At 57.0% G+C, this 18,473-nt stretch overlaps 1 protein-coding gene across 2 annotated transcripts in view; it reads right to left on the bottom strand.

Annotated features, from left to right (window-relative positions):
* The window catches only part of PLXNA2 (plexin A2), a 212,468-nt gene that overhangs the window by 16,853 nt on the left and 177,142 nt on the right, over positions 1-18,473 (bottom strand). For both annotated transcript variants that reach the window (XM_047754178.1, XM_047754179.1), the window contains exons 13-20: positions 17,519-17,670; positions 11,290-11,407; positions 8,038-8,174; positions 6,962-7,129; positions 6,742-6,835; positions 2,885-3,124; positions 2,101-2,244; positions 1,331-1,565 (exon numbers count right to left, since the gene is read on the bottom strand). In XM_047754178.1, coding sequence (XP_047610134.1) covers positions 1,331-1,565; positions 2,101-2,244; positions 2,885-3,124; positions 6,742-6,835; positions 6,962-7,129; positions 8,038-8,174; positions 11,290-11,407; positions 17,519-17,670 — 1,288 coding nt within the window. The remainder of the gene's footprint in view (positions 1-1,330; positions 1,566-2,100; positions 2,245-2,884; positions 3,125-6,741; positions 6,836-6,961; positions 7,130-8,037; positions 8,175-11,289; positions 11,408-17,518; positions 17,671-18,473) is intronic.

Below are 18,473 nucleotides of genomic sequence, written 5' to 3'. Positions count from 1 at the left end.
TGCTACCTACACACCCAGGAAACCTGAAAGCAGAGACTCCACAGTTGCATTCGCAGCAGCGTTATTCACGATACCAAAAGGTGGAGCAGAAGCCCATGTTCACAGACAGATAAACGGATGCACGAAATGTGGTTATGCACCCGTGGACTATTACTCAGCCTTAGAGAGGAAGGCAGTTCTGACACATGCTGCAGTGTGGATGAGCCCTGAAGACTTAGGCTAAGTGAATAAAGCAGACACAGAAGGATGCATACTGTATGCCTGCACGTGTACGGGGTTCCGGGAGTGGTCAGGTTCATAAAGACAGAAGGCAACGTGGTGGCGGCCTGGGAAGGGCTGAGTGGAGAAGGGAGCGAGGCCTAGTGTTTGATGAGGACAGCGTTTCAAGCTGCGGAAGATGGGAAGCTTCTGGAGATGGATGCTGGTTCTGGGTTTGCACAATAGTGTGAATGTCCTTGATGCCTCTGAGACGGAGGAGACGACAGCACCAGTGTGTAGAGACGGGGAAATGAAATGGTAAATGTGATGCTATAACACACACACACACACACACACACACACACGAAACTGAGAACACCACCACCCAGCCTTGGGGTGCCCTGAAGGTTGGCTCTCAGCCAACAGCCTTTCCCCTTGGTGGCAGGCCTGTCTCTGATGCCCTCCCTAGCACCCTAGCCCTGGCACAGGCAGGCGCGATGCCCACTTTGCCCCAGGCAGCTCTTCCCTGCCATCCAGCAGAGGGCTTGTTCTGACGTTTGAGGTTTGCAGCAAAAGGAGACATGCTTTGATTTTTAATGGAGATGTTTACCCAGAGAGATGCTGGCTCCTCAGCCCGAAGAGACACCAGGTCCACCAGTCACCCAGTGACAGAGGCTGCTGGGGAGATGGAGGAAACACAGCCTCCACTCCCACCCGCGTCCACAGCCTGGGATGCCTGCAAGCGGCCCGCAGCGCTGGCGGAAAACCCGCCCCGGGGGAGGGGGAGGCGGCTGTGCGAAAGGAGCCCTCACGGCCGCTTGGGCTCTAGCGTCTGAGGCAGCAGGGCCGGGAGGCTCTGATCGGGGGAGGCCGAGGGCCCTGGGAGGGAGAGGAAGGCGGCCGGGCCGGGGGATGGGTCAGGGCGGAGGGAGCCGGAAGAACGCGCTCGAGCCTGGGCTCGCCGTGGGCCGTCTTCCCTGAGAGCCGAGGAGGCCGGTGGGAGGACAGAGGTCAAAGTGGAGTGTGGCCCCTTGGGGTGGAAGAGGTGGGAGGGAAGACGAGAGCCGCTTAGGGCGCGGGCGGTGAGCCTGGCGGAGGAGGGGAGCCCGGAAGCGAGGGGGGCTCCGCTTACCTTCCTTACACTCCAGGGCCACGCGGGACTCCAGGTTGTCCATCTGCATCTGCAGCCGCTTGAGGGTGAGGTCGTTCTCGCGAGACTTGCGCTTGTAGGCGATGAGCACGATGACGACGATGACGAGCAGGAGGCTGCCGCCCGCCGCGATGCTGACGATGGCCGGCAGGGTCAGCAAGCTGTCCGAGACGACGCTCACCGAGCCCGGCGAGAACACCATCCCGCCCACGTGCACCTGCGCATGGCACACGCACGCGGTAGGGCCTTGGCGCCAGGCTGAGGGGCTCAGAAGGGACACGAGAGCCCCAACCCCGCAGTGCGGCCTGGATGCAAAACGACTTCCTGCTTATCGCCTGCCTTCCTTTCCTCGTGTCTTTGACGTCTACCCCTTTCGTTTCTTTTGCTTTTCAGGGCTGCATCCGTGGCCTATGGAGGTTCCCAGGCTAGGGGTCGAATCGGAGCTACAGCTGCCGGTCTGCACCACAGCCACAGCCACGCGGGATCCGAGCTGCGTCTGCGACCCACACGGCAGCGCACGGTATCACCGGATCCTTAACCCACTGAGCAGGGATCGAACCCGCATCCTCACGGATTCCAGTCGGGTTTGTTAACTGCTGAGCCGCGAAGGGAACTCCCAACTTCTACCCATTTTAACACGGGGCGTGGAGATGAGGAGCTCTCTAGAGGAAGTGGAAGAGAGCCCTTCTTTATGACAGATGCTAGGAGCACGTGTAGGAAGGAAGGCGGGAACGAGGAGAGGGCTCACTTACCATGACCTTGTGCTGCCCCGTGAGGTTGGGAGGCTCGCAGAGGAGCTGCGTCTCAGACACGGTGACGGCACACGGGGTCTCTCCAATCAGCACCGTGTAGTTGAGTTTGGCTCCTCCAGAGGCAGGAGGGCAGAGGTTTTTGCCCTACAGATAACAGTGGTCTTAATAGCAGTAATTGGCACACAGGCGCAGAAGTTAACTGTCTGTTTAAAGGACTGAGGAGATGGGGTAAGGGCCGCACCGCAAAGCCCAGTGAAGGACTCCGTGGTGAGACTTTGGAGAGGACTTCTCACAGCCCCAGTTCAGAGAGAAAAAGAGGAAACGGAGGGAGAAGAGACTGAAGCGGAGGAGGAGAGGGGTAAAGAGAGAGGAGGAGACAAAACGGTAAAGACAGGGCCGTCTGGGGGAGCACACGGGGTTATACTCGAAAACGGATAACCCACACTTGGATGGATGCTACCTGGGGACCGTGCCCTCTTCATGCCCGAGGGCAGTTGCTATGGCCATGGATGGGGCCATGAAGGACCCGTTTGCTTCCGAAGCACTGCAGGACTTGTGGGTCTCAAAGCTCATGAGAACGTGAAGAAACACTCCACGGTGTTTCTTGAGCATTTCAAGTGCAAGACATGTGGCTCGGTGGGTCGACACCTACAGCCAAGCTCCCATCCTCAAGAGACGACGGCGACGCGAGCCAGGTGCGTCGAAGGGAGGAGAGGCCAGGCCAGGGGGTGGGGGGGTGCCCTGGCCGCCCCGTGCATGGCACGCAGCCGCCCAGCCCGCGTACCTTCAGGATGATGGGGGATCCTGGCTTTTGATCCAAGACGCCGGTCGGGCTGAGCAGCTCGAAGGTGGGGTTGGGGTAGTAGATGAACTTGGTGTCATTGTAAATCAGCAGGGACTGGACGTTGTTAAAGACGAATCCAAACTCATCCGGCCGCTCCACAGTGTCCAGGCCGGGCCGGTAGTCCGTGGTCAGGGAGGGTGCCAGGCAGGTCAGGGTGGTGGTGTTGACAACTTCACACACCTAAGAGGCCCAGAGAGCCGCGTTCAGACACTGGGCAGGGGACACCGCGGTCCCGCTGCTGCCCCCCACCCTCTGCTGGCTTTGGCATCTCCAGTGGATCACGTGCTGATCTTCATTAGAGGTGAGACCCTGGAGGAAAAGGGCTGTGAATTTCTTCTTTTTTTTGGGTGGAGAAGGGGTGCATTTTATGTTGTCCTCCATCCACCAATGTTGAACGAGTGCCTATTTTGGGCCAGGCACCGTGCTAGGAATTGGGCCATCCGGGGAACGGTCACAGTCTAAGACACAGGCAACGGAGTCCACAGGCATGACGATGCAGTCCTGGCGGAGGGCCTGGGGTCCGGCAGGGACACCAGCACGGTTAAATGCGGGGATGGGGTGGGAACCGCCTGGTTGGGAAAAGCACCAGGACTGCGGGGTGTCTGTGTGCGTGCGTGGCCGGAGCTGGGGGAGGGAGACTCGCCGGAGCCTTCTTCCCCTTGGAAGAGATGAAGGAAACGTGCTCTGAACACCGTGTGGGACTTGCCTAGTCTGGGCGATGGGCAGGGATCGAGTCCCAGGCAGAGGGAAGAGCAGCAAAGGCCTGGGGATTAGGGAGCCTGGATGTCTGAGAAAAAGGCAGAGCAGAAGCAGTGTCCTGCACGGTGTGTGTGTGTGTGTGTGTGTGTGTGTTGGAAGGCAGGAAGTTGTGCCAGATGAGCACTTTGCCAGCACATAGTAGGTGTTCAGCTGGTGCTTGTTGAGTGCACTGATGGTTGCGGATCCCTCTCTTTTCCAGTTGATGCCCCCTAACTCGCCACAGGGTATAAACTTGGTATTGACACTAAGGTCACAATGTCCTTTCTTTCCCGGGGGACCCTGGTCGCCACTGAAATCCCAGCCGCGCAGGCCCTGCTCGGCCTGCTTTGTGCCATGTGCTCCTGTGGTGGTTTCGTTGGGGGCAGCAGCCAGACAGAAGAAACCCCTCCAGGGCCCAGGCACGGCTGGGGAAGCGAACCCGGAGCCCCTCCCCTCCACCCTTCTCCCTCACACAGCTCCGTTTTGGCTCTGGGAGCCATGGTGTCCCAGCGGCTGCCCAGGGCATCTGTGAGAGCCCTGCTCAAGGACACACTGTCCTGGCGGGTCCACACATGCTGTGTGTCTGCCCAGCATGCACAACGCTCGGAAGACAAGACCATGTGTGAAATGGCACAAAAGCTGACACTTGCACAGAGATTATGGCAGACCCTCCAACTCTTAACCCCTCCTTTCCAGAGGGAGTTTAAAAGTTTCCACTAGAGAGCTCAGGGAGGCTTCGCGCAGCGTTGGAGCTCAGTACCCCTGCCCCCAACCCCCTTTCAGCTCCCTCTTCCGCAGCCCCCTGTGAGCCTGATATCCCTTTGCAGCTGGGGCCGCCCTGGCCCAGGAAAGCGGGGTGTGATCGCAGGGTGGAGTTGAGCTCGGAGTCCCAGCCTGGGCTCCGAAGGGCAGAGCCCCAGCTGAGCGTCTGCCCTGCCTCTGCCCTCTGCCTCCTGCTCACCCCTCACCCCAGTGCCGCTGGCCTGGCCTCCTCCGTGGATGAGCAATCTGCCCCCAGACAAGTGGCCTCTGCTTGCTCCCTGCCCGGCTCTGCCTGGGCGCCTTGTCTGCCAAACATTCCTTGGGGTTTTGTAGCCTCAGCTGGGCCCTTCTCCTCGGGGCTGCTTCCAATCCCAAAGGTGGGGGAGTCTTGCCCCAGGGGGGTGGGGGGTGGGGAGGGGCTGAGGATGATGTGGGGCCCAAGCAGGGCTGCAGGGGTCACGTGGTGCTTTGCCACCACCCCTGAGAGGGCACTGCGCAGAGGTTAAGGGCCAGGCTTGGTGACCTGCCCCGCAGGCCTTTCCTTCAGGCTGTCCACCTGCAGACTCTGGGCAGATCACTGTGGTAGCTTCAGGCCCCGAAATCTCAAGAGGGAGGAACGGCTTCTTAACCCCTTGAAGCACTGAGCTCGTGGTGGGTGGGCTGGGGGAACTGTGGGGAGATTCCTGGCCCGGGACTACCTTCGTGTCTGGCCCAAGGGCAGAGGGTGCCCCGGGGCCCGAGCCGGCCTTCTCAGATGGCTCTCACATGTGGGGAGGCCTTCCCAGGCGGCCTTTTCTGGGGACTAAGGGTGCAGCCTTGGAGGTTGACCCTGTCAGCCTTGTACTCCGTCTCCGAAATTCCCTCTGTCCTAGGTTGACCATGTATTTTATTTTCTGTTCTGACCCTTTGACCTCAGGGGCCTTGCTGACCTCAGTGGGACTGGTCCTCCCCCAGGCTGGCCGGTTCCGAGAGACAACACACAAACGCAGGCGGTCTGGGAGCTGCTGGGGACAGTGAGCCTCAGTCTGGAAGTGGAGCTGAAGCACAGCCTCTTTTACTCATGGATCAAGGTCTACCTTCGGGGAACAAAGCCATGCGCTCTTGCAGCCCAAAGAGCTGTGGGCGTCATGGGCACTGAAGGTGAAATGCAGGTGTCGCCATGTCTCTGGTGTGAGGGAACGTTGAGCCCGCCAGCATCTCACGTGGTCTAGTTATGAAGAGTCAGAGGTTTGGGACCTAGCTTGGCCCTGCCACCAGCCACCTTCATGGTTGAGGGCAAGTCATTACTCCTGTCTGGTCTTAGTTTTTGAAATTAGACAAAGGAAGTTGGGACCAGATGCTCCCTGAACCTCTCCAGATCCAGCCTTCTGGCAGCCTGTCATGGTGAGTGTTTCTGAGTTTCCTTTAGGGACGCCTCACGCGTGCTAGGAGTGTGTCAGGGGTGACACATCCTCTCCATTGCCATCTCCGTCTCCTCAATCCTCAGAAGGTCAAAGCAGTCATAACAATAATTCCTATGAAATATAATGGCCAGGATAGCATCTCCTGGACTATAATTAGGAATACAGAATCTCTCAGAAAAGGTTGGCTGAAAAGAGGGAGGTGGAGCCAGTAGAATGAACTAAAAAATGTGTAACAACATAGCAGACATTCTGCTCTGAGGACAGAGAACTTTTTTAACATCACAAAAATCCACAGTGGAAAAAAAGGTACATGGCTGTGCAACCGAGGCGAAAAGTAAAATGTTTCACTTGGTCATCTCAGCAACCGGGATGGAATTTCCTGCATGCAGCGACTATTGTTGATTAAGTGCCAACCCAGTGGCATGTTACACATCTGAGAGGCGAGTCTCATCATTCCCGTTTCGAGCTAGAGAAGGGAGCATCACAGAGGCTCCGTGACTTGGTCAGGGCTGTCCAGACGGCAGTGCCCTGCTTCCAGTTCGGAAAGGTTGCATCTGGAGCCAGAATTTCTTTACCCTCTCACGCGGCTTCTTATCAGACCTCAGAGTGGACACAGCACACGACAGAGCCCTTCTGCATCACATCTTAAGCTCAGAAGCTGGTACGTCTAAGTACTCACTATGTCACCTTCAGACAAGTCACGATTACAGCAGTTGCAGAAATCGTTATAAGGCCCGGGGGTCTGGGGCCGTGACTCCCGACTCAGCATCCTGAGCGAGTCTCTTCCCTGGCAGCGAAAATGCCCCAGTGCCTAGCACAGGCCGCATCGATTTTCAAGACACACACAGACCTGGCCGTGCTGGGTGCGCACCGGCTGGACCCACGGTTACTCACATTGACAGATTCTTTGCCATTAAACTTGACTCGGATCCGTGGCTCCTGAATGACATCCAGGTTGAAGCCCGTGACGGTCAGGGGGGTGTGGCCGCTGGAAAGAAGCAGGGGTGGAGGTGAGGTAGGAACCCTCTCAGGCCACGGCCGCCTCTGCCCCCAGGGTGCTCAGAGGAAGAGAGGCGGCGGCCAGCGGCTGGTGCGTCCCTCCCGCCCCCCTTACCTGGCAATGCTCCACTCGGGCTCCACGCGCTGCACGCGGGGGTCATCTATGTACTCGAACTGCAGGTTGTTGTGCACGCGGGCTCGGTCGACGCTCACGGCAACGGGAACGGGCCCCAGCCCGTTGGACGACGGGGGTGAGACACACACGATCTCATTCATCGACCGCCTAGAGGGGGCCCGCAGGAGGCCTGTGAGCAAAGGCTTGGGCAAGAGGGGTGGCCTCTGGCCTGAGAAGGGCTTTTCCCCCGTCGGAGGGTGTGGCTGAGGACTGTCCCCTGTCCTTTACTCTCTAGCCCGTGGAAGGTCCCTTAGCAGCGGGCACCAGGATCTTGTTTCCTGCGATCCGACTCCGGTTCAGTCAGAGAGGGAGCCACTTGCACAGGGGGTTGAGAATGTGGGGCAGGACCAGGGCTCCTTGGGCTTGAGAGCAACTCCTCTTTTCTGGACTCTTCTAGACTGACTTTTTAACCTGTGCTTAGGGTCTGATCAGTTAGTAAATTGAGCATCTACTATGCAGAGAGACGAACACACAGTTCCTTGCCCTCAGGGAGCTGATGGCCCAGGGAGGAGGTATGAGATTGTGCTGGGCAAGTGGGATTTCCACCCGTGGACCCTTTCAGAATTCTCTCTGGATTCTCTACATCCCCAGGGCTTTGCTGGAATATCTGACAAATAACAGGTGTTCATTTGTTCAGGCTCAGGAGATGCCCTGAGGATGAGCCCGTGTGCTTGGGGAGGACGGGCCACGCAATCGCCATGCTTCTGAAGCCACCCCCGCGGGGACATGGTGAACACTTGATCCTGGCAGTGACTGAGAGCTCCTGGGCGCCTTCCTCCTTAGCAGTCCTTCTGGTCTCACTTCCAAATATTTTTAGAAGCATCTAGCCCCTATGATTCGTGAGATATAAATTGACTAGTGGTATATAGTTCTCACAGCGACTGGAAGAGAGTTTGGGCCCCAGACGTGGCACGTAACAAAGGGCTGAGGGGGAGGCAGGTCTGGGAGCACGACCAGGATCACGTGTGCACACGCCGCCCACTTGCAATCTCCCAGCTCCTTGGAGCCCACCTCACCCATAGAACTCGCAGGTCTGGTTGCCCAGGTAAACAGCCACGCTGCTCCCAGCCCCGAGGTAATGGCCCGTGATGGTCACCATGGTTCCTCCGGACTCCGGCCCTCGGATGGGGTTGAGCGACAGCACAGAAGGGTTCTTTGGGAGGAAGCAGAGGCACAGTCACAGCGGAGGTTTCGCCCAAAGGGAGGAACCCAGGTGAGACCGCAAGACAGGAGGGTGCGCTGTGGCCACGCTCAGAGGGGAGGTGCTTTTCCTGTCCTTTCTAACCCCAAATGCTCTCTCTGCTTACCTGGAGCTGAGAGCCTTTCTAAGGAGGAGGCTCCAGGCACATCCGGGGAAGGCAGAGGGGCCACGTTTCAGAATTAATTAACTCCCCGGGGAGTCCCATGCTCATAACACCGAGGGGAAGGCAGAGATGACACTGACTAATCTATCAATTAGTTTACAAATTGAGAACAATTTGAAAATGCTTCTCTATCTGGAGTGTGTACTGATTTTTTGGCACAAAATCGATAGGGCTGAATAAAGCATCCCTGCCTGGACTGGGCCACCAAGAGGCTCCATGAGCGGCCCAGGCACACGTCCTTCCATCCCCCCCCTTAGCATGTGAATGTCATGTAAACTTTAACTGTGGCTTCTGCCTTCTCTGTTAGGAGGATGGCCTGACACTGGCCGGGATTTTCTTGGAAGCTCGCTAAACTGCAAAATTAAGCTTGAAGCTTAAAAGAAATGTCATCTGGGGGGGATTCAAGGTTGCCCCAGTGGACATGGTTTGGGTGGGGATGGGTCCCGGGGGTGGGGCGGTCACTCATAGGACCTGGTCCAGACTGAGCACACTCAGTCGAGGGCCCGACTGCAGCTTGGGCTAGAGGTGCACCCCAGTGCCAGGCAGAGGGAGGGAAGGGGCTGGGAGTCTCCCCTCAAGATGTTATGGAAAAGTAGTAGGTGCCGAGTTGTCCCGTGGTGGGGAGACAAGGGTGGCAAGGGGCTGAATGTCAGGGGCGAGCTCAGGACCTGGACCTCCCAGCACCACCGCCGCTGGCTCCCTGCCACTTTAATGGTCAAAGAGATGGCTAGTGGCCAGAGCCGAACCCAGAAAGGCAAGGGCCCTATGCTGAGGCCAGTGCCTGCTTTTAGCTCTTAGGGTGACCTGGGGTACCTCCCGAGGTGACCTCTTGGGTGTACTTTTGCCCCCGGGCCTGGGCTTCCCTCTCTCTGGTGGATGAAATTAAAGCCTCTCCAGTCTGAACAGTTGCGGAGACAAGACCATTTCATCCTTTCACCCTGGGCCTGAGTACTTCACCCCGAGGAGACAGGATACCCTAGGACGTGCAAAATTCATGATTGGGAGCCTCCCCAAACTTCTAAAACACCCCCTCAGCAGTCCCCAGTTGGGGGACTTGGGCCTCTTCCAGGGGCTGTGAAAATGTTTAGGACCTGAAAAATTCACAAAACAAAAGGAAAGTTGCAAAATAAAAGCGACTGAATGGTTAACTAAATGCATAACATGTCAACTTTATTAAATGTTAGGCTCAGTCTTTGTTAAAAATGCATTAATTTGAAGATGATTTTTACAAAAATCTTTTACAAAAAGATTTTCAGAAAAAAAAAAGGGGAAGACCTGTCATCTCTCCTAAAATGCATATGGCAGTTGACCTAAATTCAAAAAAGGAATCACTCCTGCAGCAGAGTGGAGTGCAAAGCGAGCTTAACTGAGCAGCTACACAACCACGGACTCCAGTCCGCGTGTTCCTTCACTAGCAATGGGCCTTGACCTTCGTTTCAGGATCACTCTGGGCTTTTGTTTGCACCTCTGTCAAAAGAGGAGGGTGGGGGAGTTCCCCTTGTCGCGCAGCGGAAACGAATCCAACTGGTATCCAGGAGGATGCAGGTTCAATCCCTGGCCTCGATCAGTGCGTTAGGGATCTGGCTTTGCTATGAGCTGTGGTGCAGGTCTCAGATGCAGCTCGGATCTGGCATTGCTGTGGCTGTGGCTGTGGCTGTGGCTGGCAGCTACAGCTCCGATTAGACCCCTAGCCTGGGAACTGCCATATGCCGCGGTGAGGCCCTAAAAAGCCAAAAAAAAAAGGAGATTGGGCCCCAGCTCTGACACTCTGCAGCCTCTCTCCACCTGCCCCGCCTCTTTCGGCCCTGATCTGTCCTGTGTAGGAATGGGGAAGGTGGGTGGGCTGCAGAGAGAGGCCGAGGGACCTTCCGATCTGCCAGAAGACTGGATCTGAGAGAAGACGGGTGAGATAAGAAGGCAGAGACAGGAAAACCTGCAACCTGCGACCTACGGCTGCCGGAATGCCAGATCCTTAAAACACTGTGCAGGGCTGGAGATTGAGCCTGCAGTTGGATTGGCCACCATGGGAACTTCAGTTTTTCAATACTCTTAGCAGCGCTGGACCCATCACGGGTGCGAACCTTTCCAAGGGAGAAGCACTCAGGGCAGCGATGGTGGTGAAGGGCTACGGGGCCTCAGCCGCGTCATCACGGGACATAAGGAAAGCCTTTGTGATTCCACCACCTGCTGCGTGAACTGTTTTCAGATGTGAGTGTGTGTGTGTGTGTGTGTAGCAACTCTCCTGTACACTCCACTCCTGGGGTCCTGTACCCAGACTGGCATCCCTGAAGGATTTTATTTTATTTTTCTCTTTTTAGGGCCACGCCCTCGGCATATGGAGGTTCCCAGGCTAGGGGTTGAATCGGGCGCAGCAAACATTGGATACGTTAACCCACTAAGCGAGGCCAGGGATCGAACTTGCGTCCTCATGGATACGAGGCGGGTTTGTTAACTGCTGAGCCATGATGGGAACTCCCCCTGCAGGATTTTAAGTGGCTGCTCTAAACTCCCACTTAGAATATCCTGCCAGAAAACAAAGCATGTGGATAAATATAGACCTTTTTAATTAGGTCCCTCAGGCGATCTGTCCTCATTAGCCTGGAATTAGACCAAGATATCACACTGGAGGGACAAAGGGCAACCGGTCCCTCCCCCATGTCCAGGCTCCACTTTCTAAGAAAGGCTTATTTAGAGCGCCGGCCCGTGGCTCTCTGGGGCCCCAAAGTCTCCAACGTGTGGTTGCTCGTGCACTCAGTCCCGCTGCCCCCCGCCCCCTCTCCTGGTCTCCTCCTCTGTCCCGAGCTGACGCCTCGGGAGCACTCGGGGACTGTCCCGGGGGATGTCTGCAGCAGAAGCCTGCCCTTTGCTGGGAGCCAGCAGCCCAGCACCAGACCCAATACTCACCACGAAGGTGTACTGCTGATGGGACTTGGCCATGAACTCGGGCTTACACTCGTCGATGCACAGGCGCACTGGCCCAGAGGTGGTTCCCACAAGGGCGTGGCCCATCTCGCAGACGATCCTGGGGAGACAGCAAACCTTGCCATGAAAGGCTTGGCGAGACTGGGCCTCCCCTGCTTGCTCACCAGTTCCAGTCCCAGCCAGTGACTCACTGTGGTCTTACAACAGGGCTGGACCACGAGTCAGCTTGCTCACTCATGTGGCTGTGTGACCCTGGGTAAAGTGCTTTCCCTCTCTGGGCTTCAGTCTCTCATCAGGGCCGTGAGAGGATGGATGAGTCCTTTTCTAAAGCCCTGTCCTGCATGCCTCAGAAACAAGATGCTGCCTATTTCTATGAACCAGCCTGTGGTCCCCTGTGCCCAGTGCATTGCCTAGTGCTGGGTAGCTCCCCAATATTTGTGGAATAAACCAAAGTCCAACAGAACAATCTAGGGACAGTAATTCCTAAACTCTGACCCCTGTCGAGCCAAGACTGCAACTCCCCCCTCAAAAAAGGGAGTGGGGCTGATTCACCAAGCTGATTCAATTGTGGTTGGTTTCTTGCTGCGAGGGAACAGATAATCTGGTGAGACAGTGAGTTCCCCAAACTGAAGCCCCCAGCTGAATGGGAGGAGTGGCAGCTGCGGGAACAGGCGGAGGCCCGGCCGGCAGACCAGTTCCTTAGGACGGCGGTCAACCCTGGGCTCCCAGTTAATCAAGGGCTGAGCGCACGAAGCTGGTGGGCGAGGTGGTGAGCCAGCCCCGGGGTGGAAGGCACTTCCCCCATGGATGGGAAAGCTGGAGGGGAGAGGGGGTGCGGGGCTCTGTGGCCAGATGCGCAGATCAGTATCCTCCGTGATGGCCTCCTTGGAGCCTGAGATACGTTCCAACAAGCATATTTACAGACGGGCAGCCTTCGTCACAGCAGCCTTCTGGAAAGGGCAGGCAGCCCGAGGGGATGGGCAGGTTCTCAGGAGGACCTCTGGCCTGGAATTCTAAGGCGTGGGGTGGGTGGGAAAGGAACCCGGGGGACAGATGGAAGGGTTTTCTTTTCCTCCTAAAGCCATTTAAGAGCTCAGAGCAGCCCGGTGCCCTTGGTAGGTGGGCTTAGTGGGGAGTCAGGAAAACAGACCCCTCTCCACTAATCCCTGCATGATCCGGGCACGGGGGGTTAGATCCGTGTTTAACCGAGCGATGCTTATCTCCGCAGCTTCCCTGGGAAGGCAGGTAACTAAACAGAGATTTCATTTCGATGTAATAAAACTTGCATTAAACAAATACTTGGCGTGCGCACACGCGCGCCCGGCCCCCGTCTCCATCTCCTTCATAACAGTTAATCCCAAGTAAGTACTTTCACTCCTGGTGAATATTTACTTAACATGCAGTAACTGTCTTATTACGGGTAGCACATCAGGTTCCAACGAGAAGGGACAGCGCGCATCCAAGGACGCCCTGCGTCGCCTTCCTCTAGAATAAATAAATTAATTATGAACCCAGCGTAAAGATGAGAGCGATGATCAATTCGTATTTCACACGTAACTGTCTCCTTCAACCTCATTAGCGGAGCATTTGAGAAGCTTAATCGAAGGTACTGCGTGGGGTTCGTGCCGTGCTGCGACCTGCTCGATGTAACGGCTCATCCATCCTGCCTCCTGGGCCCCAGCGCCTGCTCCGGCGTGGGGTCCCTGCCGCCCGGGCACTGTGACTGTGCTCGCGAGGAGCTTCAGAGGGTTTGGGGCTCTCTACGGGGTGGGGGCGGGGAGGGCGAAGGCGAGGAGGCGCAGAGACGTCTCTTTCCTGCTCTTCTAATCAGTGCTTTCTTGTCCCTCGCTCACCCTTCCTGGCCTCTGTGCTGGACGCACCCTCCAGGAGAAGAGGAGGAAGACGTCACGGCTGGCTCCAAGTCCCGGGAAGAGGAAACGTGAGAACACGGGAGGGTCACGGGCACCGCTGTTCCTCCTGGGGCCTGTCTCGGGAGAGGACCTGGAATGCCCTGTTCAGCTGTCCCTGTGGGGCATTGATGACAGGCTGGGGCCTCCTGCAACTTATCTTTCCTAGAGTATCTTCTTACTCGGGTTCGTGTCCCTGAAAATGAGCTCTGTGTGTCAAGGGCTTGGGAGAAGTGGACTGGATGGGAGATGGCGCTGCCCGGGCGGGCAAGGCTGCGTCTGCACGTGGCTCTGACCATCCCACCTGGAAAGGCGTGATGCGGGGTTGGGGGGGCAGAGCTGGACCACGGGCTCCCTTCCTCGGCCCTGTGGCTGACGCCTCTCACCCCCAACTGCCCCTGGGCGGATGGGGCTCTCCTTCATCCCCGAGTGGGAGACGGACAGCGGTCAGCAGTGGAAGCGTCCGGGTTGGTCAGTCTAAGAACTGGACGAGAATTCTAAGGGCCCAGGCTGCGCAGAACTCTCATGACTTCTCACTCTACTCCCGTTTCATTCCTGGCACCAGGCCTTGCAGGGAAGGCCAGAGAGGCATCTGGGAGGGTATGCGTCCTCGGCGTTTGTTCTCTGAGTTTGGGGAGACAGAGCGTTAAAGGGAGAGGCAGGGCAGCGACCAGCCGTGGAGAGGGTTAGGCTGAGGAAGGAGGGTCAGGCCAAAGCAGGTTCTGTACCTTCATGATAACGAGAGCTACGATTTACTGAGCTGCGTGTGGCAGGCACTGTACAAGACAGGATCTCATGTCGTCCCCCGGCTCTCGTGCAGGGTGGCTCTCACTGTTGCCATCTTTATAGACAAGGAAACCCAAACTTGGAGGTGCTAGGGGACTCATGCTGGCCCTAGTTCTGGGAAGTGGCAGAGCCATGATTCGAATCCAGGTCAGCTGGGCTCCAAAGCTCGTGCCTTTGACCACTTCACTCTATGGCCCCTAAAATTGGTGGGATGCTCCCTGCGTCTTTTGTGGAAGGGGCAGAGTGGACCCGGTGGCAAAGCTGGGGTGGAGTCGCGTCATTGGTGGGGGTAGGGGTGGAGGATGGGGTGTAGGGAGGACCCGGCTGGATTCCTAAGGCTCCGAGACGCAACCACCTGGGTCCCCTCCCTCCCTGGTTGGAGACGGCCACAGGCAGCGGTGTGGGCACCGTTTCCTCCTTCAGGCCTTACAGTCAGCCAAGTTCCCATGGTCTGATGTCCTCTCTGCCTCCTCCTGGTGCCCCTGGTAGCTCAAGGCCCCCCGAGGATTATCAGGAGACAACAGCTGGGATGCCCTAGCGTTTCTCCTTGTAAAAGGAGAAGCTGGAATCGGTAACTGTTTAACAGTTATTTGGCTTCACTGTTTGAAGGCTTGACTCCTCCTGGTGGACAGGGGGCTTCTGGAGTCACTTAAGAGCCACCAAGAAGCCTTCGAATTGTGGGAGCTACAGACTCCATGGGCCATAGAGGTTATTGATTGTGACATCTTAAGGCCTGTAGACTTGATTATAGACATCTGTTTCACACGCCCAATTTCCAGATGAGGCATTTGGAGCATCGGGGAGCACAATTTCCAGATGAGGCATTGGAGCATCGGGGAGCAAAGGGATTTGCCCGCAGTCGTAGAGCTCATCGATGGCTGCGCTCCTGGCACCCTGCCAGGGACCGGCATAGATGGGGCCTTTCTCCCCATAAGCGGGCATCTTTGGGGTAGTGAGAACCCGCATTTATCCGTCACGACATGGCTGAGTTCACAGGCACAGCGGATGGGGGTGGTGGTGGGGGGGTCTGAGTCCATCTCACACAGAGCTGCTGTCTCAGGAAGGGCTGAGCGGCAGCCTCGACCTGCATCTCATCACCCAGGAAACGTCCTGTGATGGAATCATCGGGCCCTCCACAGACCTGTGGGGTGCTGATTGCAGGACTAAGCGGGCCCTTTAACCAACATTAACCTAATTGCTGAGTGATAGATGGCACGGCACAAGCATATGGTGAGTCATTACCGTGCCCGCTAATCTTGCCCGGGCCCGGGACTCTGCACTGGGCCCATTTAGCCAAATCCATCTCTCTCAGACATGTGTAACGATTGCGCCTGCTGCTCACTGCCCGGGATGGAGGCTCTAATGATGTGATAAGCAACTCTGAAGCCTCGAGAGCGGTAACGAGCCTGGCACCGCGGGAAACCAGGGCCGCGTGGAGCCGAGGTGCAGCGCGTGCCTGCCACCTCCTGCTGGCCCTTCGCCTGAGGAGATCATGAGGATGGGTTTTAAGGTGACCCCGGCGTTGGCAGGGATGCCTGGTGACCTGCCATCTCCCCAGGCTCCTTTCGTATCCTCCCTTCTGGTTTTTCTCAGCACCTTCTTCCCCAGGGCCCTGTGGTGCATTCCATTTTGAAGACAGAACAATATGTCTTTAGGGTTCTGTGGCCCCAGGGCGCGGCCCAGTCTGCGTGTCTCATTTGCTAAATTCTCCCGCACACCCATGGGGTCGGCATCCTGATGTCCATTTGGCCAGCGAGGGTCAGAGAGACGGAAGAGCTTGAGAAGGTCTCGGGCTGGTCAGGAGAGGAGGTGGGCCTCCGAGCGCCCTCGAATCCCGGATCTCAGGCAATTTCCGTGTCCGGCTGCCTGAGAAAGTGGCAGCTCCAAATTCTCCAAACCTTACCCTTCGGTCCCCCAAACCCCTTCCTTTGGAGGGTCGTGGCATCTCACCAAGTTGGAGTCTTGTCCAGTGGCCCAAGGCGGGTCCTTGAGGCCAAGGTGGATTCAGGGTCAAGGACTGAGTGTCTATAGCTGGGTCTGGCAGGTGCCGGGCCTGTAAAGACTCCCCGGCCATGAGGGCCTCTGCGGGCTCCTGCCCAACAGCTTTCATGTCCTCTTCTGCTTCAGAAATGCTCCTGATGTCCCTTCTCCTTTTCCTCCCCTGCATCTCTTTCCCATAGACCCAGCCAGTCTCCCCGCCCCGAGTCACTCCTCGTAGGGACCAGGCTGCCAAGGAATCGTCAGGTCTGTGGGATCTGAGGGTCCACAGGGCCAAGGAGGTGCCTCTTCTCCCCTGCCGGGAGTCCCCAAAGTTGGGGAACTCACCTCTCAGACGCCCATCCTGCCCCGGCCGCCCTGGAACCACGGCCCCTGACCCTTAAAGCCACACGCGGATGGATCGTGAAATTTTCAGGCCACACGTACCCAAGAGTCTTGCCCCATCTGTAGGAAATGAAAAGAGGCCTGAACTTTGGTTCTCGAACAAAGGTTAGGAGACCTGAGTGTCGACTCCGCCGTGGCCACTTACGCACTGAGCGGATGGGCACGTCACCTTTCTCTCTCTCCTGCTCTGGAAAATGGCGATAACACTGCCTGCCTCTCAGAGGCCTCACCAATGAAAAGTGAGAGTGGATAAGAAAGAGTAAGTGCTGATAAAAGATAAAGTGATGTCATTTTTACAGTTGCTAGTGCCATTTTTTCTGGTTGCTACTAAAGACAGGCTCTGGGGAGGTGGCAAGGGGCGGAGACTCTGTCCTCTGAGAGCCAGTCCCAGGACCCACTGCAGAGCTGTGTTCTCAGCAGGAACGGGGAGGCGGTGTGTGTGACTTGACCCAACTGTACATGACAAGTCCTCGTGCGCAGGGATCTGGCTGCTCCCCTCCCCTTCTCCACTCCTTCTGCCCTCCTGCCCCCACTTCATGCCCACCTCCTGCCCACCAACTCCACAGCGGCCGCCACTGCCAAATGAACACCCCAAATTGGAACATATGTCACTCCTGGAACCCCATTCGCCTGTCCGCCGCTACATGCCTATTTTCTAATTTCCAGCTGACATTTCCCTTAGTGAAATAAATGAATTTGCTCCGGCGGAGGCCCTGCTCGGATTAAGCTGCTGTCAGAGCCCCATGAGCCAAACAAATTGTTGCCTGCAGCCCACCGAGCAGGATGCATTCCAATGGGGGCTGGCGGGGGAGGGGCGGGGGACACCAAGGAGGAGCCTGGAGCTGGGAAAGTGACTCAGTTGGTCCCTGGGCAGGCGAGGAGGATGGAAAGCAGGGCAGCGCAGCGCCGCGAGCCCTGAGGCCGGAGGAGCCAGGGGCCCAGGGAATCACACAGAACACGATGCTCGGAGAGCGGAGAGCCCACAGGAGGCAGCGTGGGAAGGCTTCTGGGCGCGGGACCCATGGGAGAAGGGAAGTGGGAGATGAATCCTGAAGATCCAGAGAAAGGAGAGGGGACAGTCCCCCCCCCCCCAGGCTCCTGGGGGAAGGGGTCACGCCAGAGAGGACTAGACTCACTGCTCGGCGATGATGTAATCCCCCGGCAGGGGCGTGCAGGGCACACCAGCCACCTGCACGTGGTGGGCGATCTCGGAGAAGTCCAGCCCCAGGTTCACACCGTGGATGGTCACTCGAGTCCCGCCTTCAGGAGGTCCGGACACCGTCAAAATCTGCGGGAGGGAGGGAACTGGGATGAGCAAACCTGGTGGGTCCCAGGAGTCGAGGCAGCAGCACCCACTCCGATCCCTACAGGAGGGCCCAGGGACTTTGATGGACACCTGGAATCTGGGGGAACAGAGTGCGTGTTCTCCGCTTTTCAGCGTGTCTGAAGTGTCATCAGCTTCTGGGTTCTTTAGGACATCTGTCCATCCACCCATCCCATCCGCCCATCCATCCATCCATCCATCCGCTTGTTAAAAAGAAATTATCAGAAAGTACTGGATTCAAGGCAGAAAATCATAGTTGGAGACACGTCTCTAATTCATCAGGTGCCGGATGGTGATCAAGCCACAGACTCTCCCTGAACCTCAGTTCTTCTTAGTTAAGAAGGAAGATAATCACCTCTCCCAACCTCCCCCTGGGAGTCCCAAGTAAAGGGTTATTTGGGAGCATTTTGTAAACCCAAAAGGGTTTCGTAATTGTGGCAGGCAACGGCTGCCTCTCCTGTCTGCTGGCTTCTGGAGCATTTACAAGGGTGGACAAATGGGGAGTTTGCCCTTGAGGAACTTGGTGGGCAAGGAGGGGATAAGGAGGCGAGGCACAGCGCTGACGCGGGCTACACAGGGATGTGGCCGCTTTGAAGGACAAGCCGTGGGAGCTCCGCGGAGTCTGAAACTAGGCACTGCTGTCGGCGACGATCAAAGACAGGGTACATGTGACACTGTTCTCTAAAAAATCCTGTGACACATGCTAGGACCACAGAGAAATAGCTTTCTGATGTTTCAAATGCTGCTGGCTTCCCATTAGCGAGGGT

This window comes from Phacochoerus africanus, chromosome 11, assembly GCF_016906955.1.
Source record: "Phacochoerus africanus isolate WHEZ1 chromosome 11, ROS_Pafr_v1, whole genome shotgun sequence".
NCBI lineage: Eukaryota > Metazoa > Chordata > Mammalia > Artiodactyla > Suidae > Phacochoerus > Phacochoerus africanus.
Note: the sequence above shows the minus strand (reverse complement) of the source record. Positions and strands in the feature narration are given on the sequence as shown.